This window comes from Drosophila montana, unplaced genomic scaffold (genome assembly GCF_035044405.1).
Source record: "Drosophila montana isolate Dmon_TW-CO22-7 unplaced genomic scaffold, ASM3504440v1 contig_3733_1, whole genome shotgun sequence".
Classification (NCBI taxonomy): Eukaryota; Metazoa; Arthropoda; class Insecta; order Diptera; family Drosophilidae; genus Drosophila; species Drosophila montana.
Window position 1 is genome coordinate 1,109,009 of NW_026998620.1, and position 25,992 is coordinate 1,135,000.

Consider the following 25,992-nt stretch of genomic DNA (forward strand, 5'->3'; position numbering starts at 1 on the left):
TTGTCTCAAATTAGATTCAGTTTTCTGGAACACCCCACGTGACTTCTTCGATGAAATCCAGATACATAAACACGAAAGTAATAAAATGTAACGTAATGTAATTTTTTTGGTATTAAATGGAAATGTTTTTACTCACACATTTACAAGTATTTGTAATTATTAAAATGTTCAAATTTAAATTGTTTTAGATAAAACTATCTAAAAGAGATTTCATTTCGTGGAACACACCTTCCCAAAATTAAAAGCCTCTTAACTATGTGAATCGATGAATCGAGGGAATGATCTATTTTTGTTTTAAATTTATTTTTATTTTTGAATTATTAAATAATTTAGAAATCGTCAGCTGCAGTCTGTGCGACATTGTCTTAAATTAGATTCAGTTTTCTGGAACACCCCACGTGACATCTTCGATCCAGTCCAGGTACGTAAATACACGTGTGTAGACACTGGGATAGCTGCTGCGGCAGAACACGCCGAATGAGGTGATGCCAATAAGATGATAATGGATGTGGCGATGTCTGCGACCCGGCAAATTCAGCTGCAGCGGACCGCCCGAATCGCCTTGACAGGTGTCCCGATTTTGAACGAAGTCCTGAGCGCATATTTGACTATCTATTATGCCATTGGGAGTCTCCGCGAACACGGGCAGATCCTTGTTGCACTCCTCGTTGGGCACAATGGTCGCATTCAGATGGGTCAAGCGATATGTCATGCCCTTGCCAAAGCTTGTTGAGCCATAGCCCATGGCGAAAGCAATCGATGTCGGTATCTCCCCGCGGACCCACAAACGTATGGGGCGAACGTACTCGGTTAGGCTGAAAGGAGAGGCTGTTCATGAATATTTCTTCATATTTCTTACAACATCAAATATAATTTTAAAATAATAAAAAACTTATATATATATACTATATATGTCTATTGCTAGAAAAGGTCTACTCTGACTAGATTTGTTACTACTTCTACTTCTACTTCTACTTCTACTTCTACTTCTACTTCTACTTCTACTTCTACTTCTACTTCTACTTCTACTTCTACTTCTACTTCTACTTCTACTTCTACTTCTACTTCTACTTCTACTTCTACTTCTACTTCTACTCCTACTCCTACTCCTACTCCTACTCCTACTCCTACTCCTACTCCTACTCCTACTCCTACTCCTACTCCTACTCCTACTCCTACTTCTACTTCTACTTCTACTTCTACTTCTACTTCTACTTCTACTTCTACTTCTACTTCTACTTCTACTTCTACTTCTACTCCTACTCCTACTCCTACTCCTACTCCTACTCCTACTCCTACTCCTACTCCTACTCCTACTCCTACTCCTACTCCTACTCCTACTTCTACTTCTACTTCTACTTCTACTTCTACTTCTACTTCTACTTCTACTTCTACTTCTACTTCTACTTCTACTTCTACTTCTACTTCTACTTCTACTTCTACTTCTACTTCTACTTCTACTCATACTTCTATTTCTACATCTTCATTAGTTTATACTCACATCACATCTCTCTCCAGTTTTAAGAGTGCAATATCGTTATAGTAGGAATCGACTCTGTAATCGGGATGCTTGGATATGCTTTCGATTCCAAAGTTCTGCGGCTTAACCCGCGCCTCATCGATCAACAGATTCAGTCCGCCGATTCGCACCCATTTCGGCGCGGCGCTACAAAATGTTAAATGGGCCACAGGCAATCAGAGAGAACAATCGACCCGACGCTCGTTCCCAACTCACCCCTCCACCTCGGTGCAATGGGCCACAGTCAATACAAAGTTCTCACTTATCAAACTGCCGCCGCATTTGTAGTCGATTTTTTCGGAGTTCGTCGCAAAGCCGAGCGCCGCCTATGAAATTTAATTGACCGGGTTCTTGTTATTGTTCGTTATTGTAAGAGCTACACTCAGAGAAAAATGGGGCTGACAAAATTAGCATTTCAAAATTTTAGAATTCAGGTTTGTGTTGAAATTTTTCTGGTTTTCTTAAGTTAAGAACTAATTTTAATAAATAAATTTAATAAATAAAGCTTGGATTAAGCTTAAAATAAGTTTTTTAAGTTCTTGTATGCTTGAAATAAGCGTAAATGTATAACATTTCTTAAATTGTGCTCTCAACTTAAGTCAAATATTGAAGAATTTTGGGCTTCAAGAAATCTTTGGTTAGGAAGTTTCTTTCAGTTCAAAAAATATCACTCTTGACTGCATTTTGATAAAGCTTGTGCTTGTTTTAAGTAAAAAGTTCTTGTTTTCTTGACTCAAACACAAAATTTCCTAGGTTCAAGGAACGCATTTGAAAGAATTTAGGGCTTCAACAAAATCGTTGGATAGGAGGCTTATTTCAGTTCAAGAAATATCACTCTTGACTGAATTTTGATAAAGTTTGTGCTTGATTTAAGTACAAAATTTCTTCCTTCATTACTGTACAACATTTCCTAGATTCAAGCACCGCATTTGGGAATCTTAGATTAAACAGAAAAGGGTCTAAAATAAAAATTTCTCAGCTTTAGAAATTTTCAATAAAATTTGCACTTGATTTGAGCACAAAATGCTTCACATTTTTCTCTGAGTGTATTCACCAAAATGTTGTGTTATCAGCTGAGCAGCTTTTACCATATGAGGGTATTCACCAGGTCGGGCGAGTACGCGCCCATCGAAATCTTCATCGTTGGCGTCTTCCGTTACGGCCGTATCGTTGGGAAATATGCGCTCCACATACTCGGAGTACTCTTTGGGCGTAAATAGGGTAATGAATGATAAATACACTGAACAAAAAGAGGAGCAAGAACTCACTGCGCTCGCAGAGGCGCCGCTGCCTGCCTTTGCGCTTCTTGTGCCGATGACCATTTGGCGGCGGGGGAAAGGGTTGCCCGGGCCTGTGGGCATGCGGATCTAGCTGGCGGGCTGGTGGCTCCGGCAGCTCCAGGCTGTTATCGGGTCTGCCCACCAAATGAAAGTCACTTATTTTGTACAGTGTATCAAATTGTTTGGTGCCCGGAAAAACAATGTCCTGCTCCTGGGGAAAGAACATCGGCTGACTTTTGGGCAAACGCTGGCCAAAAGCCAAGCAGCTCAGCGCAGCCGAGAGCAGAGCCAAAAAGCAGCGCATTTTTTTTTTTTAGCTATAAATTCGGATTTCTTAAATATTTCGTTTTTTTGGACTGAAATGCGTACAGTCGGAGCAGAGAAGCGAGACTAAAGCGGCGACGAGCTCAGCTCAGACGAGCCGAGCCGGGCGGCTTATCAGCCTTATCAGCATATAGAAATGGTCGAAGAAATTTTGTCACAACAATTTGTAATTTATTTAACGTTTTTTTTTGATTTCGGTCATTTAAATGTTGATGCCCAGTGTCTGGGGATTGACAAGCGTGGCGGTGCGTGGTGCATGAACCTGTGTGGTGCCCCCCAATTGTGCCTCGTATTGCGCAATTATCGAACGTTGGATTTGCTCCAGTTCCTGGTCATTACGGTATCTCAGCACGTTGACGGTGGGATCATTGGCAGGCGCGGGGCCGGGCGCGGGTGCAGCATAGACGAGGGCCGCCAGCAGGGCGAACAGCAAAAGTAGCTGACATGACAAAACTCTCTCTATTAATCTCAATATATATCTTTTACTAGATCTGGAACTTACGCAAATAGTCTTCATTTTCGTGCAATTCTTGAGGCAAAACTAAAACTCGCGCTCGCAGCCGCAGGCGCTTTTATAGTCCGAAAAACTTTAATAAAACTTTATAAATAATATAATTTTTTGGGGCTCAAAACTTATCGTTGTGTTCATAATCAAATTATAATTTGCAACTATACGAACTTGAACAACTTGAAACAATAACGAAACGAGTTTTGAAAACTCATTTGTTTAACATAATATCCACAACTCGATTGTCAGACAAACGATCAGACAGTATTGAGCCCTGATTTTCCAGTAATCGCAGAGCGGGCTCCCAATATACCCTGTACTTATTGAAAATCGTTACGAAAAGGGTATTATATTTTTGTCGCAATGTATGTAACAGGTGTCACAAAGTTGTTTATATCGATAAATATCGATTTACGACCTATGTTTTTCGAGCATATTTTATGCTATTATCTGAATACCTCCATCCATTCTCACCCCAATAAAAAACATTTCCAGATATATATTATTATGTAATATTTGTAACAAACATCACAATATAGCTCATACCGATAAATATCGATTTTCGGCCTAGGTTTGTCGAGCATTTTTTATGCTATTATCTAAATATCGCTCTCCATTCCCACCCCAATTAAAAAGTCAGATATATATTATTATTTTTTTTGGCAATTTACATAACAGGTATCGCACTATTATGCATATCGATAAATATCGATTTCCAGCCTGGGCTTGTCGAGCATATTTTATATTATTGTCTGAATACTTCCTCCATTCCCACCCCTATAAAAAACATTACCAGAGATAATATCATTTTTGTAACGGGTATCACAATACAGTTCATATCGATAAATATCGATTTTAAGCCTAGGTTTTCGAACATATTTTATGCTATTATCTGAATACCTCCCTCCATTCTCACCCCAATTAAAAAGTCTGATATTTATTTGATGTTATGATGATTTATTATTATTTTTTTTGGCAATTTATGTAACAGGTATCGCACTATTATGCATATCGATTTCCAGCCTGGGTTTGTCAAGCATATTTTATGCTATTATCTGAATACCTCTCTCCATTCTCACCCCAATAAAAAACATTGCCAGAGATATATTGTTATGTTATTGTGGCAATTTATGTAACGGGTATCACACGGTTTGTCATATCGATAAGTGTCAATGTTATCGATTTTCGTAGGTTCACTATTTTCGGCATGTAAGAATATGTTATTAACCGAATACAAACTCCCTTCAGCTCGGTGCTGCGTATAGGGTATCTGCCAGTCGAGCACTCTGACTTGTATTTTTTACTGCTTATAAAGCAGCCAGCACAGATCTCTTACGATGAGCTTATTTATTCATAAGACTACAAATTGGCGTGTTTTTTTTTTGTTTGTTTTTTTTTTGTTGAAACAAATTCGAATTTGCTTTGTGTGAAAGCGAAACCATTCAACTGGTTTTTTTTAGCATGTAAATTAAAATAGAATGTGGGCTATGGTATTAAAAAAAATGCAAACTAATCTCTGGTAAGCTTAGTTAGCTTGGAATTCGAGCCATATATCAATAAATCAATCTCCAACTCACTTTCATGCTGATTTCTTTATTTTATTTTTATTATTTTTATTTCTTCAGCTTGTTTTACTCCATTTTCATTGGAAACTAAATTTTTAGTTTTACTGCTTGCCAATTTAATTAGTTACAGTCCAAATCGAGTTTAATGCTCCGATTATAATATGATGTCATAGTCGCAATATTATGTTGAAATTGTCAACGAAGTGTATTGAAAGTTTGAATTCCCACTTTTCTGTCCTCTAGATCAATTTGGAATCTAAATATGGACACGTGATTACTGGTCAAAATTATCCTATATAGACATATGTTAAAATTTCCCACATAGGGCAAAATTTCCCTACCCCATATCTCGACCAAATCTTATCAGATTTTTTCAAGGTTTGCCTTTTTGTTAATGGCTTTGACATCTAAATCTGGCAACATTATTCTTGGTCAAAATTCAAGTGGATATTGTATCCTTTAATATCCTATATAGACATAGGTCGAACTTTCCCATATAGGTCAAATTTCAAGTGGTCAAAATTCAAGTGGATATTGTACCCTTACATATCCTATATAGACATAGGTCGAACTTTCCCACATAGGTCAAAATTTCCCACCCCCCATAACTCGGTAAAAACTCAACAGATTTTCACGCTTTTTGGCTTTTTGGTCATGTTTTGACCTCTAGATCAATTTGACATCTAAATCTGACAACATTATTATTGGTCAAAATTAATGTGAAAATTGACCCTCAAATCTCAAATATCCTATATAGACATAGGTCAAAATTTCCCACTCCCATAACTTGGTCAAAACTCAACAGATTTTTACGAGGTTTGGCCTTTTGGTCATGTTTTGACCTCTAGATCAATTTGACATCTAAATCCGACAACATTATTTTTTGTCAAAATTCATGTGAAAATTTTACCCTTAAGTATCCTACATAGACATAGGTCAAAATTTCCCACCTCACAATATCAAAGGCTGTTTCCCATTCCTGACTTGAGAAACTTTTTTAAAAAAAAATGTTGCATATTTTCGGGCTGCTGTCGAAAATAAATTGCACACAAAAAGTAAACATTAAAATTTAAGTTAAATGCTTCTTTTTAAAATTCTTTAACAAACTAGCCACAAAATTTTTTTTAATATTGATGTTGCATTTAAAAAAATTAATAAATAAATAATAATAAATAAAGTATGCGCAATATTTGTGGGTGCATTTTCGGTCTTTGGCAATTTTGGTAAAATTCCAAAAATGTAAATTATATATGTATATATAATATTATAACAAACAGTTTGCCGACAGACGCGTCTTAGATGATTCCCGAAAAAAATGCATTGCCGACACACAAGTTGACATTCCAAGTTTTGGACAAACCCACAAATCTGGTGGCCAAATTGGACACCCGGCCGTAATTTGAATACATTTACACATTTTCCGGCTTACCAGTTGTGTTTTTTTCTTTTTTCGTTTTTAAAGCTATATGTTCCAATTAAAAAACGTTTGGCATTTTAATTGGAACACGGGGGCTGATATTGGTTGCCCAATGCAGCGGCGCATTTGCATGGGATGCAGCCGCATCTCCGCATATAAATATCGGGCGGAGTTGCAATTGCCAGAGACAGACACAGCCCAGCAGCTGCACAGCACACTCAGAGCCCAGAAAAATCCTACGGTGTGGAAAACTCAAACCCAAGCACAACAATGCGCGCCTTTATGGTAAGTGCCAGAGCCGAATCCTCGCCAGAAATTCAGTTAAACCCTGCCTTATTTGCAGATGCTTTGCCTGCTCGCCGTCGCCCGGGGCCAGTATGATTATACGCCCCAGTCCCAAGCCGGGGATGGGCATGGCGGTCTGATCGGCAGCCCCGATGGCGGCGCCGCCCAGCTGTCGGAGCCGATACTCATTGCCAATGAGTTCAACAAGGAGTTCTACACGTACAGTGCACCGGAGCAGGAGTTCGACAATGGACCCGTTAACGAGCAGATCGCCAACAGTTTGCGCAAGAATCTGCGCGTGCTCTTCATCAAGGGGCCGGAGAACACGGGCCTGGAGCAGGCGGCACTGCAGCTGGCCTCGTCCGCCTCGGACGATCGCACCGCCATCTATGTGCTTAATAAACAGGCCGATGTCGGCGAGCTGGCCAACCGACTGAACCAGGTCAAGCTGCAGACGAACAACAAGCCGGAGGTGCACTTCGTCAAGTATCGCACGCAAAGCGATGCGGAGAATGCACAGCGCATCATCCAGGCCCAATACGATTCGCTGCCCGGCCGCTCGACCAATCACAATGCCGGCTCCTCGGCGCCAGTGTTGGACTTTGCCACAAAGAACGGCGCTATTGGCGCAGCCACAGGCGAGGCACCATCAAATAGCGCGTACTTGCCACCCAGCCGTAGGTTTTAAATATAAGCAAATGTTCATTATAGCTAGTAAATACTGTTAAAAAATATAATGTAGTTTTTCCCTAAATTTGAGTTGAGTACGTTTTTTTCGCTGGAAAGTTAATTGAGAGCTAGTCCGATTATTTTCGACGTGACTGTTGCCATATCTTATTGCAATATTTATTTGATTCAGTTAAACAATTTGAGTTGCTAACTGTAAAGCTGAGCCAACTATTTTGGGAGCGACTGTAAGCAATGTGCGTGTTGACAAGAAATAAATATGAATGGCAGAAATTGATGAGTACCAGGTCAACAATTTTGAAAGAGTAAATTGTGCCAACTGTGACAGCTAGGCCGACTATTTTTGACGCGACTGTTGCCATATCTTATTGCAATGTATATTTGATTTAATTCAACAACTTGAGTTGCTAACTGTAAAGCTGAGCCAACTATTTTGAACGCGACTGTAAGCAATATGACTAAATATGAATGGCAGCAATTTATGAGTACTAGGTCAACAATTTTGAACGCGACTGTAAACAATGTGGCTGTGTGTTGACAAAAGACAAACAAGATTTTGGCGAAATTGATGAGTCAACCAGATCAACAATTTTGAACGCGACTGTAACAAATGTGGCCTCTCGCATAAGACAAAATTTATATATTTTATTATTTAATTAAAGTGCTTTAAATTAGTTAACAATTAATGTAGAGAGTAAGGTATTTTTTACACAAACCAAAAATGTTGCTCTACGATAAAAAAAGTAACAATTAGTTTGAAGCGACATAAGTGAGTTGCTGATACGTTAAGGCCAATATTTTTAATGCGACTGTTATAAATGTGGCAACATTTTAATTATGCAAATTAGGTTGAGCTGCAAAGTGAGTATTTTGAGCGCAACTCTGGACAATGTTGCTCTACTATAAAAACATAAAAAATTGATTGAAGTCAAAAGGAGTTAACAGCCAGAGACGTGACAGTGTTGCCACATTAAATATTTAATTTAATCAAGTTTGAGATGTGTTGAATTCAAAAAGGTTTTAAATTATAATTTTTAACACAAATCATGAATCAATGTATTTTATACCCTGAACCCATTAAAAATGGGTAAAAAGGGTATAATGTTTTTGTGCAAATGTATGTAACAGGCAGACGGAAGCATCTCCAACCCCATAAAGTATATATATTCTTGATCAGCATCAATAGCCGAGTCAATCTAGCCATTTCCGTCTATCTGTCTGTCCGTCCGTCCCCATGTATGAGCAAAGATCTCAAAACCTAAAAGAGCTTGAAATTTTTAACGTAGGTCCTCCTAGTGTCCGTACAGTGCGAGTTTGTTTCCGATAATCGATAAATTGTCCCGTTTCTAAGCAATTGATAAAAATCGATATTGAAATTCTGTTTTTTGAGCAAATCTCCTATATTATAAGAGCTAGAGTCGCCAAATTTGACACGTAACTTCTTGAGTCGTATATATATGTATCAAATAGGTTTAATTTTTTCCCAGTGCCAGCCCCCGCCTACACAACATAGCTATAAATCAACCAAATAAACCAATTGAAACTGCCAACCAATTAAAGCCACAATTTTAATGCAATTGACTTTTGGATGATATACGAATATTCTATGGCTCAATAAGATCTACTGTTGAAAATTTCATCAAGATCGGTTAAAAAACGCAGAAGTTATTAAAGAAAACGTGTGATTATCATGACACGTGTCTTCATTATTGAATTCCATTAATAGCATTTCAATTGCGATTGTATTGTAATCTGTGTGGTGTGCATGTGCCGTTATTTTAATATGTTTTTTTCGACGAAAGTGAATTGTTGGTATGACTGTCGAGTAGATGCCTCGGCAAGTAGCGCCATCTGTTACGGGTTCGAATCTCATTGAGGGAAGTATTTTTTTTTAAATTTATGTCTATTACTACCAAGGCAAACGAGCTGGATGAGGGTACAGGATATCCCCTAGTCTGGAACTGCCGACTAGAGACTCCTACTTGTTATAGGAAATTGCCTGTAAATCTTGTGCTTCAATTGTTATTTTTTTCCTGTCGTATGCGTGATATACGATGCACAATATTTATAGACAAATTGTAAACAATTATTACATGAGCTTTAACATATCTTTGAGGCTCTTCTATCAAATAGCTGGTAGAATAATTAGCATAATGTCGCTCGGCAGAGACAATGACTGGGGCTGCGGCTGTGTCTGTTCAGTTTTTTGTATTTCGAAAGCCAACGACGCTTAAAATTGTGTAAAGCTCGCATTTAAAATTGTGGACGAGACTTGGACATAAGCCCATAAACTGCTTTCTTTGGCAACAAACATTTGTTTATATGTTGCCCTTTTTTTTTTTATTTTTATTTTGATTATATATCACTTTGACTTGAATTAATTTATGCACATTGAAAGACGCAACCGGTTGAGGGTCGTCTCGTCTGGAGCAGATGCTCCGCACAACTCAACGAGCCACTAATTTGGCGATCAGTTAACGCTTTTGGGTCTTGGCCAGCTGCATAAGAAATGACTTTCTTTTGGTGTGGGGGGGGAGGTGGAGCAGCAACATTTGATCAAACGATATGTCGCATTTACCAATAATATTTCGCATTATTATGCGATTATACGAAAATTTGAATATCGACTAAGCCCGGGTTATATAACTGTCCATCCGAGATGCATCTCTAATCGGAATATTTCCGTATATGGTTCCGTGATTTGCCAACAACACACACAGAGAGAGACTTGTGGCTAGGCCGTCGTCAGCTGGGCGACAATAGATTCGAATAATTTTATAACAGCGCCCAAAAATTTCTTTTGTTAGCCGGGGAAACGCGGCGACATCTTATAAAAACATTGCCATCGCTCGATTGGGGCATCAGTTGAGTTCAATCTGCTCGGGTCAGTTGTAGCAGAAGTTCGTCCGCAAACAAAAAATGAAACAATTCGCCATTCTAGTGGTAAGTCGCAGCGCTTCCTTCGTCTTTTCTCTCACCTCAAGCTGATCTCCTCCGCATTTGCAGTGCTTGTCGTGCGCGGTGCTCGTCGCCGCCTCAGCTCCGCAGGGCTACAAGTATCAGCAGCCCGCGCTGCAGGCTGGCAATCTGCGTCCGCAGACGCCGTTGTCGGCAAGTGGAATATACAACGTGCCCGCCCAGCAGCCCGGCTTCAACAATGTCGTGGAGGCACCTTTGCCACAGCCCCAGGCGCAGGTCTACCAGCAGCCCCAAATCCAGCAACAATTTGTGCCTTCTCCGCCCCAGCAGCAGTTTGTTCCAACTTATTCGCAGCCCCAGATCCAGGCCCCAATCCAGCAACAGCAGCAGCAGTTCGTGCAGTCGCAGTATGCGCAGCGCCCCTCGATTGTGACCAAGGATATCTATATACACTCCGCTCCGGATGACACCGAGGAGCTGCAGTCGGTGCCTCAGTTGGATAACACGCCCATTCGCAAGAATTATCGCATTGTGTTCATCAAGGCGCCGACGCAGAATCTGAAGCACACGGCCGCCGCACTGAAGCGCGCCCAGGCCAGCAACGAGGAGAAGACCGTCATCTATGTGCTGTCCAAGAAGCCCGACATCAACGAGATCCATCAGCATCTGCAGCTGTCGCAGAACGAACCAAAGGTGCACAAGCCCGAGGTCTACTTCATCAAGTACAAGACCACGGAGGAGGCACAGCGCGCCCAGCAGGAGATCCAGGCCCAGTACGATGCTCTGGGCGGTGCCACACACATCTCGGACGAGGGCGTCGCTCCCATCTCCAGCTTCTCCGGCTCCGGCTCTCTCAATCTGGGCAACATTGTGCCGCAGCACATCCAGCAGCAGGTCCAGTCCCAGTCCCAGAGCGTGGGCATCCAGCAGCAGAACTTCCAGTCCGGCGGCGGCTTCCAGTCCGGCGGCGGCTTCCAGTCCGGCGGCGGCTTCCAGAGCGGCGGCAGCTTCCAGAGCTCGGGTCTGCAGAGCTCCTCCCTCTCTTCGGCCACCAACTTTGGCGTGAATGTCCCATCCAAGCGCTACATTCCAGCCAAGACAAAATAAGGCGAATTTCCTCCGCATTTCTTTCATTCAATTCCAACAATCGCCGCATTTTAGTTTATTTTAATTTATTGTCAAATCAATAATCAAAATCAAAATAAATATATTCAATATCTTAACCAGACATATATATTTTTAAATTTTATAATTTTTGCAAAAAAACTTTTAAGATCTTATAGTTTTTATATCTTATAGATTTATGGTTAGATTTGTATTTGGATAATTAGATATTTACATACATATATCCCAACCTCTATCTCTGTCACTCTCTCTCTCTTCCTCACCCTCCTTATTTCTTCCTCTCTTTTTTTTTCTATCTATCTATCTATCTCTCTCTCTACCTCTTCCCCTCTCTCTCACTCTTTCTCTTTCTTACTCTGTATCTTTCTCCCATCCTATTGATCTCTCCCTTTCTATCTTTTCTTCATTCTCTCTCACTGTCCTCTCTCTCTCTCGCTCTCCATTCCTCTCTCTCTTTGTCTCTTTCCTTCTCTCTCTCTCTCTCTCCCTCTTTCCCTTTCGCTCTATCTCTCCTTTTTTGCCAACTCTCTCTCTCTCTCTTTCTCTTTATGTCTCTCTCTCACTCTATCTGTCTCTCTCCCTATCTCTCTTTCTTTCCTCCTCGTTCTCTCTCTCTCTCATTTTTTCTCCGATCTTTTTCTTTTCTTCCTCCCTATTTTTCACCTTTCCCCTTTTTCTGTCTCTTTCCTTCTCTCCCTCTTTCCCTCTCGCTCTATCTCTCCTTTTCTGCCTTCCTGTATCTCTCTTTTTTTCCCAACTCTCTCTCTCTCTCTCTCTCTCTCTCTCTCTTTATGTCTCCCTCACTCTATCTGTCTCTCTCCCTATCTCTCTTTCTTTCCTCCTCATTCTCACTCTCTTTTTTTCTTCGATCTTTTTCTTTTCTTCCTCCCTATATTTTATATTTCCCCTCTTTCTGTCTCTCTTCTTCCTCTTTTTCTCTATGACTCTCCCCCGATCTTTTTCTCTCTCCTCCCTATTCTTCGCCCTATCATTCCCTCCATCTCTCTACTTTAACACGCATCGGAGGCTCAAGACCGGATTCCGGAAGTGCAATTGGCTGAGGGACTGGGTCACTTTGAGAAAACGTCTACCGGGAATAGCTACCGACAACTCAACCTTGTCTTCAGCTAGATGGAGTCCTAATTAATAGCACAAGCCCGATATTGATTAGGGTTTATTTCAATCAGTGAAACTTTTTGGCCTCTGCAGACCTTGATCGTTCGTTACATCTTGTTCGTTAATTAAATGAACCTAATGATTATTAACCATAATTGTAAAACCTGAAAAGATCACTTATTTAAAAGCTTAATTGCTTAATTAACACCTTTTTTGGATGAGTTCGCTGCGTATACTTATCGCTGTCTTTAATAGGAAACTAGACCTTCACATTGGTTGAAATATTTTCTTACTTTAGGCTTGGTTCATGAACCTGGCTTTTCACCAGGTTTTAGGGAAATGCGATCTCCGATTGGAAGAAAGTGCGTTGGTTTATATTTGTCTTTAACATCAACAACAACACGAAGCCATCAAACTGTGCGACGCAAGCGTAGCCTAGATGAGCGTCGGACTATCAAGTGTGAGGTCGCTGGCTCAAATATAGAAGAAGTTTCCAATTCCAATAGTTGTTTATTTAATTTATTATTTTCCACAATTAAAAGAGCCTATTTACTGTCTTCAAAACATCAACAACAACACAAAGTCTAAGCGTCGGACTATCAAGTGTGAGGACGCCGGTTCAAATCTAGAAGCAGTTTGCAAAAAGCAATTGAAAGAAAGCGTTGGCTGAAATTTCTATCAAAAACATCAACAACAATTCAAAGTCGGACTTTCAAGTGTAAAGTCGCTGGTTCAAATCTAGAAGCAGTAAGTAATGAGCACTAAGATTGGGCTTTAGGGCAACGTGATTTCCGATTGGAGGAAAGCGTTGGTTTAAGTTTGTCAAAAAAACATCAACAGCAACACGAAGTCTAAGCGACGGACTATCTGGTGTGAGGTCGCTGGTTCAAATCTAAAAACAGTTTGCAATTTCTATAGTTTTTTATTTGATTTATTATTATTCACAATTATGAAAGCATATTTTTGTCTTAAAAACATCAAGAGCAACACGAAGTCTAAGTGTTGGACTATCTGGTGTGAAGTCGCCGGTTCAAATTTAGAATCAGTTTGCGATTCCTATAGTTGTTCATTTAATTTATTATTATTCACAAGTATAAAAGCATATTTATTGTCTTAAAAACATAAATTATAACACAAAGCGTCGGACTGCCAAGTGTGAGGTCGCTGGTTCAAATCTAGAAGCAGTTCGCAATTCCCTTAGTTTATTTATTTAATTATTATCTATTTATTATCTATTTAATTTATTATCATACACAATAACAAAAGCATATTTAAATTAATTAACAAAATATTACACAACCTTCCGCATTTGAGCGACGCTTGGGTAATTTCTTGGTCAATTTCTTCTATAACATCTAATGGGGGTTTCTGCTGGTGTAAATGATAGGCCCTAAAAAGTGTGAGCAGCCACTTAGTGGCTGAATGCGTAATCAAGATATTGCTCTGCACGATCATTATGTAGATTTCGGGATTATGCAAGACAAATCAAATGCTAATCGATGCGACCGGTTTTCCCAGCCGCGGCTAATCAATGTGGCAATGCGCAGAGGCATAAAACTATTTTTTTTTTTTGTCTTTGATCGCCTTTGTCAAGTAAAAATTGTGAAAGATGCGCTTGAAGGTCGCTGCGAAGTCGGGGGGGTAAAACAAAACGTTTATTCAGCTAGATATATTTAATATAATATATAGTTAGATAATTTGTTTTGTTTTTTTTAACTTATGGCTACAACAATAACAACAATTCTTGAGTTCTCAGTCAATTCTCAGTACGCACGCAGATGGGCGGGCAAATATTTGGTGGGTATGGCGCCGGTGAGGCCGCCCGTGCTGCCAATCCCTGCACCTGTGCCCACCTGATTATCCAGAGCACCGATAACGGATGTGACCGGTGCCACGCCCTCGTCGGAGACCTGCGTGGTGCCGCCCAGCTGATCGTATTGAGCTGCAAAGAAGATAAAAATAGATAATCATAAAAAACCCGGCGATCAGTAAGCTTTGGAGGTTGAATTCCTCTCCAATTCTGTTTGACTATAAAAAAGCGTCTCGCAAGGTCTTGGCCAGATCTTGGCCGTATGCAAAGTTTCCGTGTTTCCGTGGCTTTTGTTTTGGAAATTTACCTTGTATGGTGCGCTGCGCATGCGCCGCTTCCTCCTGCGTTTTGTATTTGATGAAGAACACCTCCGGCTTGCTGATGGGCTTGGGCGCCGCCTCCTCGATGGCCGTTTGCAGCTCCAACGGATCCGGCTTCTTGGTCAGCACATAGATGATGGTCTTCTCCTCGACGGGCGCCTGCTGCACCCGGACTGCCGCCTTGCTGATGCTGGGCGTCGGCGCCTTGATGAACACAATGCGATAATGCTTGCGTGGTGGCCCCGCCGGCAGCACGGGCTGCGGATAGCGATCCTCCGGCTCCTCGGCGGGCGGCACGTGCACATAGATGTCCTTGGAGACGACGGGACTGTAGGACTGCGGCTGCTGCTGCTGCTGCAGCTGATTGTAGCCAAAGCTGGAGGCCTGCGGCTGGAAGATCTGCTGGGGTTGCTGCTGCTGGAAGATCTGCTGCTGCTGGGGCTGCTGCTGCTGGAAGATCTGCTGCACCTTGGGCGCCTGCAGCGCCTGCTGCACTAGTCGCTGCTCATCCAGGCTGGCCGCCTGCTGCTGTTGCAGCCCGGCTAAGCCGGGTATGCCGGGCAGCTGCAGATTTCCGGCCGCCTGGTAATTGTATCCTTGTGGCGCCGCCAACGACAGGCCCAGCAGGCACGTAACCTAAGCGGAAAACGCGTGCCATTAGACAAAATGCTGGAGAAGATTCCAACCCAAAAAAAAGAGAGGCTTACAATAAAGACGCGCATTTCCGTTCGATTTGATGGCTGACTGAAGACTGAGCACCGGGTCGCTTGGCAAACAGAAACCAACTAAATGCTAATCAGTCGCCGACTGTCACTTATAAGACGTGATGCTGCTGCTGCAGCAGCTAAAGATGGAGCTGGCGATGGAGCTGGCGATGGCGATGATGATGATGAGAGACGACGCAGAGTTCAAATGAAACTAAAACCGAAACCACAACAAAGCGCGCGAAGTGCGAGAGCTAATACATCTCACAAGCGACAGCAAAGCCGCTTTTCAAATACCCTGTAATCAGTGAGAAGGGGTATATTGTTGTTTACAGTCGGAAGCAGGCATCTACTTCCCGATAATTTGCATAATCAGTCGAGTCGTTTTTAGGTTATGTTATTACATACGCATATTATTTGATTTGCAATCGATAAATATCGATAAATATTTTTTTTTTTGAAATTTTTGATATTTCTTAAAAGTTGGGTTTGGCTTTAGGCTCGTTTATGCCAATACTTAAGTCAATTTCACTGCGAAATTTTCCAATATCGATAACCGATTTTCTTAAACCACATTCAGATGAAGTTCATTGCGATTTTCCTCAAAATCGATAAATATCTAGCACCTATTTTTTAATCAACCCACAAAGTCTTTAAAAGGCTTGTATCTCAAATTTGGCATTTAGTTTCTCGTATGTTATTTCTCATATATATTTTAGTGCGGTTTTCCCAATATCGATATATATCGATAATCTGCATCGAATTTTAGGCTATATCTCTAAATTTTTACAACATTCCAAATTTGAATTTAGTTTCTATTAAACCATTAGCAATCAAAGTATGCTGCAAATTTGTCTCAAAATCGATAAATATCGATATCCAACAATTGCTTCTTATATTTTCTTCTCTTATTCATAAAAGACAAATACTCCAAGCATGGCATTTATATTGTCTTAATATCAAGTTCCATTATCAGCTCAAGTTTATTGCTATATTCCCAAAAAAAATCGATAAATATCGATAACAGATAACGTGCTTTGAGCATCTCCCAAAGGTGATAGAGGAAGGCACATCAAGCTTTGTTTTTTGGTACTATTAATCGATATGCAAGGCCTGTTTTTTAACATATCTGGAATATATCACATTTTGACTATCATCCATTTATACCAGTGTGTACATGTTCTCCAGCTGCTTACAGGGTATCTGGCCGTCACTCAGCCTCGAGACTTACCTGTTTTCTTTTGAACAACCTTGAGACGATGAGACGCAGACTCACACTCTCCGCACGCAATTGCCTGCGTCATCATATTTTGGGGCTTAGCGCCAGGCACACAGACACAGACATTGTACTTGTGTGGAGCCCCCAACTCGCCGGAAGTCATATGTGAATTAGCATATCTATTGTTATGGGGCCAATCGACAATTTCGCCAAAGATCTCGATGCTGGGCTACAATAATTAAACATAACTTGCACAAAACGCATAAAGTTGTCATTAGTGACGCGTCAAATTGCGCTAAATTTTGGCCGTTTTATAAATCGCTTTTGATGGTCATCAGGGCCTGACCCAGTTTGTGGCGAACCGAGCCCCAGTTCAATTTGCAGATCTTGCCAATTTAATTGGACGAGGCGCCGTTAAGGCCCGCATTGCATAATGCACCTCTATGTGATATGGGCATTATTTTTATTTTGTTTTTTCTTTGCGAGCGTTATTTATGTAATTTTCTTTTTAGCCAAATGAAAGAAATCAGCATTAGGGCGCGAATTACTTGACTGGCATAATCTATCTGAGGCACAATCATATTTGATTTCGAGCCAACAATTTACCTATTATATTACTTCACATTTGTTCAACTAGTTAGATCAGATTATGTGTGCACAGGAAAATCATAATTATATTTGATTTTTGATATTGCAATTGGAATTTAATAAGATTGAAGATTAACACTTTGACTTTGTATTTGGTTTTGCTTTAATGACTGTTATTAATAAATTTCTTTTAGTTTAGCAAATTGTGCTTTTGAAATGTGAACAGGAAAATAATAATCTTATTGGAATTTTTTATATTCGAATTAAATAAACATATTGGAATATTTAGCTGATATTGCTTATATGATAGTTATTAATAAATTTCTTTTAGTTTAGCAAATTGTGCTTTTGAAATGTGAACAAGAAAATAATAGTCTTATTGGATTTTGGAATTGGAATTTAATATATAAACACCTTAAAGATTAACACTTGGAATATTTAGTTGGTATTGCTTTAATAACAATTATTTATACATTTATTTTGGTTTAACAAATTATGTGAATTAAAATGTGAATAGGAAAATAATAATCCAATTTGATTTTTGATATTGGAATTTTATATATATGATTAACAATTAGTTTATCAAATTGTGCTTTTGAAATGTGCACAGGAAAATAATAATCTTATTGGATTTTTTATAGTGGAATTTAATATACATCCTCTAAAGATTAACACTTGGTATATTTAGTTGGTTTTACTTTAATAACAATTATTTGCAAATTTATTTTAGTTTAGCAAATTATGTGAATTAAAATGTGAATAGGAAAATAATAATCCAATTTGATTTTTGATATTGGAATTTTATATATAAGATTAACAATTAGTTTATCAAATTGTGCTTTTGAAATGTGCACAGGAAAATAATAATCTTATTGGATTTTGTATAGTGGAATTTAAGATACATCCTCTAAAGATTAACACTTGGAATATTTACTTCGTACATATTTCTTTAACAGGAAAATAATAATCATATTTAATTTAATTAAAATACATCCCCAAAGATTAACAGTTCGAATATTTAATTGGTATTGCTTTAATAACAATTATTAATAAATTTATTTTAGTTTAGAAAATTATGTGAACAGGAAAATAATAATCCAATTTGATTTTTGATATTGGAATTTAATATATAAGATTAACAATTCGAATATTTAGTTGTTATTGCTTTAATGACAGTTATTAATACTTTTTTTTAGTTTATCAAATTTTGCTTTTGAAATGTGAACAGGAAAATAATAATACTAATGGATTTTTTATATTCAAATTTAATATCAAAGATTAACACTTGGAATATTTAGTTGGTATTGCTTTATAAAACAGTTATTTATAAATTTATTTAACTTTATTTTGTGTTTATTTTATTTTGTTTTTATTTTCTCTTTGAAAATCAATCAATGTCCGTCAGTGGCTGTGAAAAATTTGGGTCATAATTTGATTGTGCGAAGATGAGCAGCCGGAATGATGACGATGATATTTTGACGTATGTCCGCCGATTAATCAAATATCCCAAATGCTACGGGGGATCCATGACTCGTGCATCTGTCGTAAGTTATATTATTTTTATATTATTTTTATTTATATTTTTAAATTCACCTGAAGCCAAGGCTGCTTATATAAGCCATGTGTGGTAGGCGTTCTTTTGTTTAATGTACTCACACAACGGTAAATAGTCGTTTGCTGCTTTGTTTTAAGTGTTGTGCAACGCTGTTAGGCGCTTATTAGCGTTTGATTGTTGCATAAATCGAAAATTTCTTTACACCCGCCGAGTGCTTTAAGTGCTTTTATATATTTTATTTATTTTCACAGCTCAAACCTCAATCAATTTCACTTTTGTGACGATCGCGTGCTTAGAAAATTAACATGGCCAAGGCTGTTGGCGCTAATATTCAACAATTACCAACACTATAAACAAAAAATAAAAAGCAAATTAAATAATTAAAATATTATGCATCAAATTTAGAAATATATTGATAAAATTCACAAAAACAACGAAAACCTGGCGAAAAGTGATGATCAAAATAATGAGCTATTAAATGCCTTGCAGTGTTGCATAACGAGCTGTAAATTTTGAAAAATTGAATTAATATTCAAAACTGTTTTTCTCTGCAAATTGCAGCATTTCATTCAATTTGCGGGCAACTTTTAATTGATAAATAAGGCGAAATAGGCAAAGCTTTAAGTTTTTGAATGTCAACTTTTGGTTTTGATATCGAATAACGGTTGTGCACCAAGCTTTTGCGCAAGCCAAAAGCTTTCCAAGCGCTTAGTTGGAATACATATTAACTAAAACTTATTGTGAATTATTAATATAATGAAAAATCGAAGAACATTTGAATTGTTTTCCTCATTTACATTTTTAGATAACAAAGGTTATTAAGCATAGTTTGGAGTTATAAACAAATGAATTGTGCTATAGATGCAATAATGAGATATATTCTTTAGTTTATATATATGATATAGTAGTCCGATGTGGATAGGATTTGCGGCATATTTGCGGAGCAGTTAGGAACTCGCATATGCCAAGTCTTGAATAACAAGAAGTTATTCTTACAAGAACTTAAAAAAAAATGTATTTTCATTTTGCAGGCATTTTCAATGATTAAAATAAAAAAAAGATTAACTGCCAACTTAAGAAGTTGTATATAAAAATAAGTTTGTCTTACAAGAAGTTCGAAAACTTAAAAAGAAAAATACTTTCATTTTGTAGACATTTTTTTTATATATAAACAAAAAGATTGGTTGTCAACTTAAGAACTTGTATATAAAAATAAGTTTGTCCTAAAAAAAGATTTAAAAACTAAAAGAAAAATATTCTAATTTGTAGACATTTTTTTATTTATTAGTTGAAATAATAATATGTTTAGGAAATATTTACATAACTAAATAAAAAAATTTAAAAATAAATAGAAAAATATATATTATTCTCAAATATATATTATTAACATATTTTATTTATTATTTTAATGATTACAGGCAAATCCATTTTGATTTTATATATATTTTTTTTTTAGAAAAATCAATGTTGATTTTAGCTTTTGTTTATGTTGGTTGTGTTATTGAAAAATACTCAAATATATTATTTACATAACTTATTTAAGCTCTTAATGATTAAAGAAACATATTTCTTTTAGATGTTGGTCAATTATATTATTTATTTTGTTTATTATTTTAATATTTAGTTGTTAGGCAAATATTTCTCGCAAGTTTTGAGCTTGTGTGCGTGATGTGGCACGTTTCATTGAGCAAGAAACAGCCTCCAGTTGCGGCTTAGCCCCGACCTCAGACACTTGGCTTCGGAACCCGTTAATGAAGAAGCGCTGAGGGAGCAACGCATGTTCATTAGCCCGGCTAAGCTGCGGCTGTCCGACTGTCCGTCCGGCTGTCCGTCCGGCTGGGCCAAGTAAACGGCTCATTACACCGACCGCAAATGGAGCTGGAGCTGAAGCTGGAGCTGGAGCTGGGCGTCACGTTTTGGGCCAACAATTGCCGCCGTCTCGTCTAGATTGACAAAGGGCTTTTGTCGAAATAATCAAAAGTAAATTAATCTTGGACGAGCCGCTGGACAGCTGCAGATACATGTTCAACTGATGATAAATGGCCAACATTGCAGCTCGCATGCAAAATTTTCAAGCTCGACGGATCATTAATTAAGCCAAATACATGAGCTGGCCGTGTTTGCAAAGGGAACGGGGCTAGGGGAGAGGGGGAGGGGGTATGGGAAATTAGTTTAGCTCAAGCAATTTCTTGGCTGTAAGTTGTACTAAAATTGATTAGGTGTTTATGCAATTCGGGCTTTTAATAGCATTTAATCGATGCGCGTGGCCCAAAGGCAGCTGAGGGCGCCGAAACTGGGACTTCGCCGAACAATTAAGAGAAGAAGAAGCAGATGAAACCAAAAGCTAAAGCTTGTGGGGGAATCACGCTAATTGGCCATGTCTTTCGGGCAACTACAAGCAAGTCGCCGCATTTAATGAGAGTCTCGGCATTTTTTTGTGTGTGGATTTTGAAAAGCGAAGTCGAAGTCGAAGGCGAAGGCGATTTGATGGACAACTGCGTCTGGCCAAAAAACAATGAACATGCAACAAAAAAAAGTGTGGCAAAACGAGAAGACGAAGCGTAGACAAACTGAACTTCACTTATTAAGTTGTCGATGGGGGCAGAGTATAAAAGTCAGCCGAAGATCGGAAAAGTCAAACAGTTCGCAGCGAACAGCCAAATAAAGCAAAACCCAGTCCACACTCAGCTCAGCCAAGTAGAGAAATGCGTGGATTTATTGTAAGAGGCGGGGGTTTTTTTTTTGTGGGCAGCAGGATTAACTTAAGACTAACAAATATACTCTTGCAGGTCTTGTGTCTAAGCGCCGTGGCCTTGGCCGCACCGCAGGGCTACAATTACAATCCTGGCCCATCCGCTCTGGGCGCCGGCCTGAGCAGCGCCAGCGGCAGCGGCGCCAGCTTCTTCCAGGCTGCACAGGTGCAGCAGCAGCAGCAGCAGCAGCAGCACTATCAGCAGCCGCAGCAGCAGGCCTTCTTCCAGCAGCAGCCCGTGGTGCATCACCAGCAGCTGGCCCAGCAGCAGCAGCAGCAGCACGTGGAGCAGCAGCAGCATCAGCAGCCGATCGTGTCGAAGCGCTTCTTTATACACTCGGCGCCCGAGGATGTGGATGAGGAGTACAAGGAGCGTCATATTACGGTGGGCGTGCCCAAGCGCAACTATAATGTGGTGTTCATCAAGTCGCCGCAGCGTTCGAATAAGAAGACCTCCATCAAGATTAGCCCCGCCGTCAACGAGGACAAGACCGTCATCTATGTGCTCAGCAAGAAGACGGACAGCTCCGATGTCCAGGCCGAGGTCGTTGAGCAGGCCAGCTCCACCAGCAAGCCGGAGGTGTTCTTCATCAAGTACAAGACCAACGAGGAGGCCGCCCATGCCCAGCAACAGATTCAATCCCAATACGATGCCCTTGGCGGCACCAGCCAGCTAACCGATGAGGGCGTGGCACCTGTCACCTCTGTCATTGGCGCTCTCGGCGGCGGAGATGCCAACGGCGTCGCTGTCGGCGGCGGCACCGGCATTGGCGGCGTCTCCTCCTCCCACTCCTCCGCCTCCTCCATCGGCGGCGGCCAGGTGATCTCGCACCAGGCAGGCAATGCCTATCTGCCACCCAGTTTCTAAGCGGTTGAGCTGCAGCTGCAATCCTTCAAAAAAATAATTGTTGTTGTTAATAAATTCGAATTGTTTTTGTAAAAAAAATAACCTTTGCCTTCTCAAAACAAATATTTAATAAGCTTCATCAAATTGTTGAGCTCAGCTTTTTAATTTTTAATTATTGAGCTTGTCGGAGATTAGCCGCGTCTTCAAATCAATTAAGTCTTCAAACCGTTTGAGGTTTGAGGTCAGGGACAGACCCGGAGACGGAGTCGGCTCTGGTGAATGTCGGACATGAGAAACAACAAACGCAGAAGCCAAACTTTCTTAGTCAGCAAAAAATTTAAGTGAAGATTACGATAAAATAGTTGTTAACGAAGTTCAAATACCCTTTCTAAAGGTAAAGCCAATCTTCAATTTGAGAATCGAATCGAAAGGCAAAGCTGATTTGAGAATCGAACGATTATTTTTTGAGCGATTTATACTTCGATTTTGTTTATTTGGACTGCGTTTAATGAAGGAGTTTCTAAATGTGAGATATGATTAGATAAATCTTAGACTGATTGATCGAGTCTCATATTTATTTGGTCTTCTATTATGGATCATATTTATATACTTATATGTATATATAAATTAGTCGATGATTGGATTTCTGTTTGTCATTAGGTTTCGTCCAACTAGATTTTTACAGACCTGATTCGTGCCTGTTTCAACGAATATTTCCCAATTCAATCTTTCTTTGTGAATTGCTGCCGAATTTGAACCAGCGACTTGCCGTTTGCTGGTCCGACGCTCAGGCATCCAAGCCAAACATGTTCACCTAAATTTTAAATAAAACTATTTAAAAATAATTCATAATTATTTAACAGCTATCTCTTCTTGGGTTGAGATTCCTTTTTTACAATATTTAAGCCTCAAATTGCATTTAATGTATAATAATAATAATATTTCCAAGGCTTTTATTTGAATCAAAAGATTTAAAAATAAACATGATTTAAATCATAGCAAAAATGCAAAAATAAATAAATAAATAAACGAAATGAAAAAATGCAAAAATAAATAAATAAATAAATAAAAAAATAAAACAAATAAACAAATAAATAAATAAATAAAATAAAAAAAATGCAAAAAGAAATAAATAAATAAAAGAAATGAAAAAATGCAAAAATAAATAAATAAAATGCAAAAATAAATAAAATGAATAAATGCAAAAGTAAATAAAAAAATTAAAAAATGCAAAAATAAATAAATAAAATGCAAAAACGCAAAAATAAATAAATAAATAAAATGAAAAAACGCAAAAATAAATAAATAAAAAAAAAAATAAATAAAATGAAAAAAAGCAAAAATAAATAAATAAATAAAATGAAAAAACGCAAAAATATATAAATAAAATAAAAATATAGCCACGGGTTTAACAAAATTTCTGTCTTGAGTTTTGGTTCATGAAACTGTTTTTTTTTAGCCAGGTTTGGGGCTTAAACCTTGGTTTGCCCGACTAAAAAATAGATTATTTCAAACTAAATGTGGTTCGATTTGGCTTAAATTTCGGTTCATCAATAAGAATAAATAGGAAATCTGAATTCAAACGGGTAACGTTCAGTCTTGTAACAATCGAATATAAGACTCGAGCCGGCTCGTCTCTTTTACTCTCATATTTAAATGCTTGCGCAAGCTAAGAGACCCGCTGTTAGGGCATAACGCCCAAAGAAAAGAGTTGTAATTGCAAAGTAAAGAAAAATATTAAATTTTTTGTTAGCGTTATTTTTGTGTATATTACGCGAGTTGCGAGCACATTGATTAGGTTTTGATTGCGCACAGGCCCGCGGGTTATATAAATACAAATTCAAAGCTTTCGCTTTAAAGTGAATAGCTGGGCGGTGGGCAGGTGGGCGCTGGGCAGGTGGGCGGTGGGTGCTTCCCCCCCCCCGCGTTGGCCAATTAGTGTCAGCAATGATAATTGATGATGTCAACATATCAACGAGTGTCCTGGCAATCACAGTTATTAGCCGCAAAACAATGTCAAATGTACAATTAATTGAAACGAGCCGCCAATTAAAATACGTGTGTCCGGGCGTATAAATAAATCCAAGATTAGTTCCAGGCGCACAGTACAGCTTGGACTTGGACATGTCGCGACTGTTCCAGCTGCAGGAGAACTGTCTGCGCCTGATGGGCCACAATCTGCACAGTTTCGGCGTCCAGGGCAGCTCCTCCCTCAGCCTGAAGCACATCGCATCTCTGCTGTTTGTGCTCTCCGCGGAGTATCCGATGCTGTCGTATGTGATCTATCATCGGGATGACATGGAGCTGATTACCGCCTGTCTGAGCGTCGCCTTCACCAATCTGGTGACCGTCACGAAGATCTGGACATTTTTGCTCTACAAGCAAAACTTTTGGCAAATGATGCAGCGCTTCAGGCAACTCGACCTCAAATGTGAGTCACAATTTATCAATCGACACCTGGCTTGTATCCCAAACAATCTTCTCCAGCTCAGCTTAAGGATGCAGGCAATGGCTATTTGGCGCGCGCCAACAAGCTGGCCGCTTCGCTGGGCCGTGCCTATTGCATTTCCTGCGGCTTCACTGGAATCTACTTTATGCTCGGACCCATTATCAAGATCATCACCAGCAGCTGGCGGGGCGTGCCCTACGCCCGAGAGCTGCCCATGCCCATGAAGTGAGCATACTTTTTGCAGACACTTTAACTTCTTTTCACAGGCAGCAACACTGGAGTTGGTCTGAGCCGGAAGTGTTGTGTAATCTTTGCTGGTCTGCTAGAGCTTTCAGATCTTATCGCTACCCTGGACCATGTCCAGGTTAAAGGCGCTACAAAAAGCAAACTCCTTTGCCCAGAAACGATTCCCTGAATTTATCTGTCAAATGCATCTCCAAGTAACCTGTTTTCTTATACCCTGTTCGCACTTAAAGGAACCACAAAAAGCAACCTCCTTTGTCCATTTGATTTCTCCTGAACTGCTCAAAAGTCGCATTGAAGAAACGATTCCCTGAATTTATCTGTCGGATGAATCTCCAAGTAACCTGATTTTCTTATACCCTGTTCGCAAAGTGCTAAAGGGTATATTGGTTTTATGCAATGTACGTCCTGTTGTCCGTCTGTCTGGATGTCTGTGAAAGCTATAGAATATAAACTTGTATATGTTCGCGTCAGATAAAGTATCCCGATATTTGACCACGCCCATTAGAGACAGGCAAAACCCCAAATTCTCAAACTTCCAAAGCTTTAGAGCTAATGTCAAAAAAGCCAGATTTATGAAGCACACTTTCTCAAAGAACCAGCCACGCCCACTTTCATCAAGAATTTAAGAAATATTTAATAAAGTTATTCACAGTTTTAAAGCCACTGCATTCGACTTACAGTTTCAGAGGCACCAATAAAAAAAAAGTAAAGTTTATTATAAGACTGATCTCGAGTTATCCAAAACCAGCCACGCCCA

General features: G+C 39.2%; 7 protein-coding genes across 7 annotated transcripts in view; 4 read left to right on the plus strand and 3 right to left on the minus strand.

The window, feature by feature from the left end:
• Positions 1-348: 348 nt before the first annotated feature.
• LOC135436892 (serine protease snake) lies at positions 349-3,103 on the minus strand. The gene is made up of 5 exons (XM_064694662.1): positions 2,788-3,103; positions 2,608-2,723; positions 1,736-1,845; positions 1,502-1,666; positions 349-815 (listed from the first exon to the last, which is right to left on the minus strand). Exons 1-5 carry the CDS (start codon positions 3,101-3,103, stop codon positions 377-379), a joined length of 1,146 nt encoding a protein of 381 aa, XP_064550732.1. The 3' UTR covers positions 349-376.
• A 222-nt stretch (positions 3,104-3,325) lies between these two features.
• On the minus strand, positions 3,326-3,765 carry LOC135437170 (uncharacterized). The gene is made up of 2 exons (XM_064695034.1): positions 3,626-3,765; positions 3,326-3,562 (listed from the first exon to the last, which is right to left on the minus strand). Exons 1-2 carry the CDS (start codon positions 3,638-3,640, stop codon positions 3,326-3,328), a joined length of 252 nt encoding a protein of 83 aa, XP_064551104.1. The 5' UTR covers positions 3,641-3,765.
• Positions 3,766-6,883: 3,118 nt separating this feature from the next.
• On the plus strand, positions 6,884-7,586 carry LOC135436893 (uncharacterized). The gene is made up of 2 exons (XM_064694663.1): positions 6,884-6,898; positions 6,957-7,586. The coding sequence occupies exons 1-2, from the start codon at positions 6,884-6,886 to the stop codon at positions 7,584-7,586; spliced, it is 645 nt and encodes a 214-aa protein (XP_064550733.1).
• A 2,918-nt stretch (positions 7,587-10,504) lies between these two features.
• On the plus strand, positions 10,505-11,611 carry TwdlF (TweedleF). Its single transcript, XM_064694665.1, has 2 exons — positions 10,505-10,528; positions 10,592-11,611. Exons 1-2 carry the CDS (start codon positions 10,505-10,507, stop codon positions 11,609-11,611), a joined length of 1,044 nt encoding a protein of 347 aa, XP_064550735.1.
• Positions 11,612-14,476: 2,865 nt separating this feature from the next.
• Positions 14,477-15,597, minus strand: TwdlG (TweedleG). Its single transcript, XM_064694666.1, has 3 exons — positions 15,583-15,597; positions 14,863-15,511; positions 14,477-14,687 (listed from the first exon to the last, which is right to left on the minus strand). Exons 1-3 carry the CDS (start codon positions 15,595-15,597, stop codon positions 14,509-14,511), a joined length of 843 nt encoding a protein of 280 aa, XP_064550736.1. The 3' UTR covers positions 14,477-14,508.
• A 6,049-nt stretch (positions 15,598-21,646) lies between these two features.
• The window catches only part of TwdlV (TweedleV), a 9,980-nt gene continuing 5,634 nt past the window's right edge, over positions 21,647-25,992 (plus strand). Inside the window, 3 exon segments of the mRNA XM_064694671.1 lie at positions 21,647-21,661; positions 21,731-21,931; positions 21,983-22,513. Coding sequence (XP_064550741.1) covers positions 21,647-21,661; positions 21,731-21,931; positions 21,983-22,513 — 747 coding nt within the window.
• Or82a (Odorant receptor 82a) overlaps positions 24,665-25,992 on the plus strand; it is a 3,916-nt gene continuing 2,588 nt past the window's right edge. Inside the window, exons 1-2 of the mRNA XM_064693649.1 lie at positions 24,665-25,004; positions 25,046-25,214. Coding sequence (XP_064549719.1) covers positions 24,665-25,004; positions 25,046-25,214 — 509 coding nt within the window. The remainder of the gene's footprint in view (positions 25,005-25,045; positions 25,215-25,992) is intronic.

Bases quoted from the DNA above. Each gene is read 5' to 3' on its own strand.
- TwdlG (XM_064694666.1), bottom strand. The intron at 14,688-14,862 runs GTAAATTTCCAA...TCTTCTTTGCAG, and splicing joins TGCGCAGCGCACCATACAAG to CTCAATACGATCAGCTGGGC.
- TwdlF (XM_064694665.1), top strand. From the start codon at position 10,505: ATGAAACAATTCGCCATTCTAGTG. The intron at 10,529-10,591 runs GTAAGTCGCAGC...CCGCATTTGCAG, and splicing joins AACAATTCGCCATTCTAGTG to TGCTTGTCGTGCGCGGTGCT.
- LOC135436892 (XM_064694662.1), bottom strand. From the start codon at position 3,103: ATGCGCTGCTTTTTGGCTCTGCTCTCGGCTGCGCTGAGCTGCTTGGCT. The intron at 1,667-1,735 runs GTGAGTTGGGAA...AACATTTTGTAG, and splicing joins CATTGCACCGAGGTGGAGGG to CGCCGCGCCGAAATGGGTGC. The intron at 816-1,501 runs GTGAGTATAAAC...CTCTCCTTTCAG, and splicing joins AAACTGGAGAGAGATGTGAT to CCTAACCGAGTACGTTCGCC.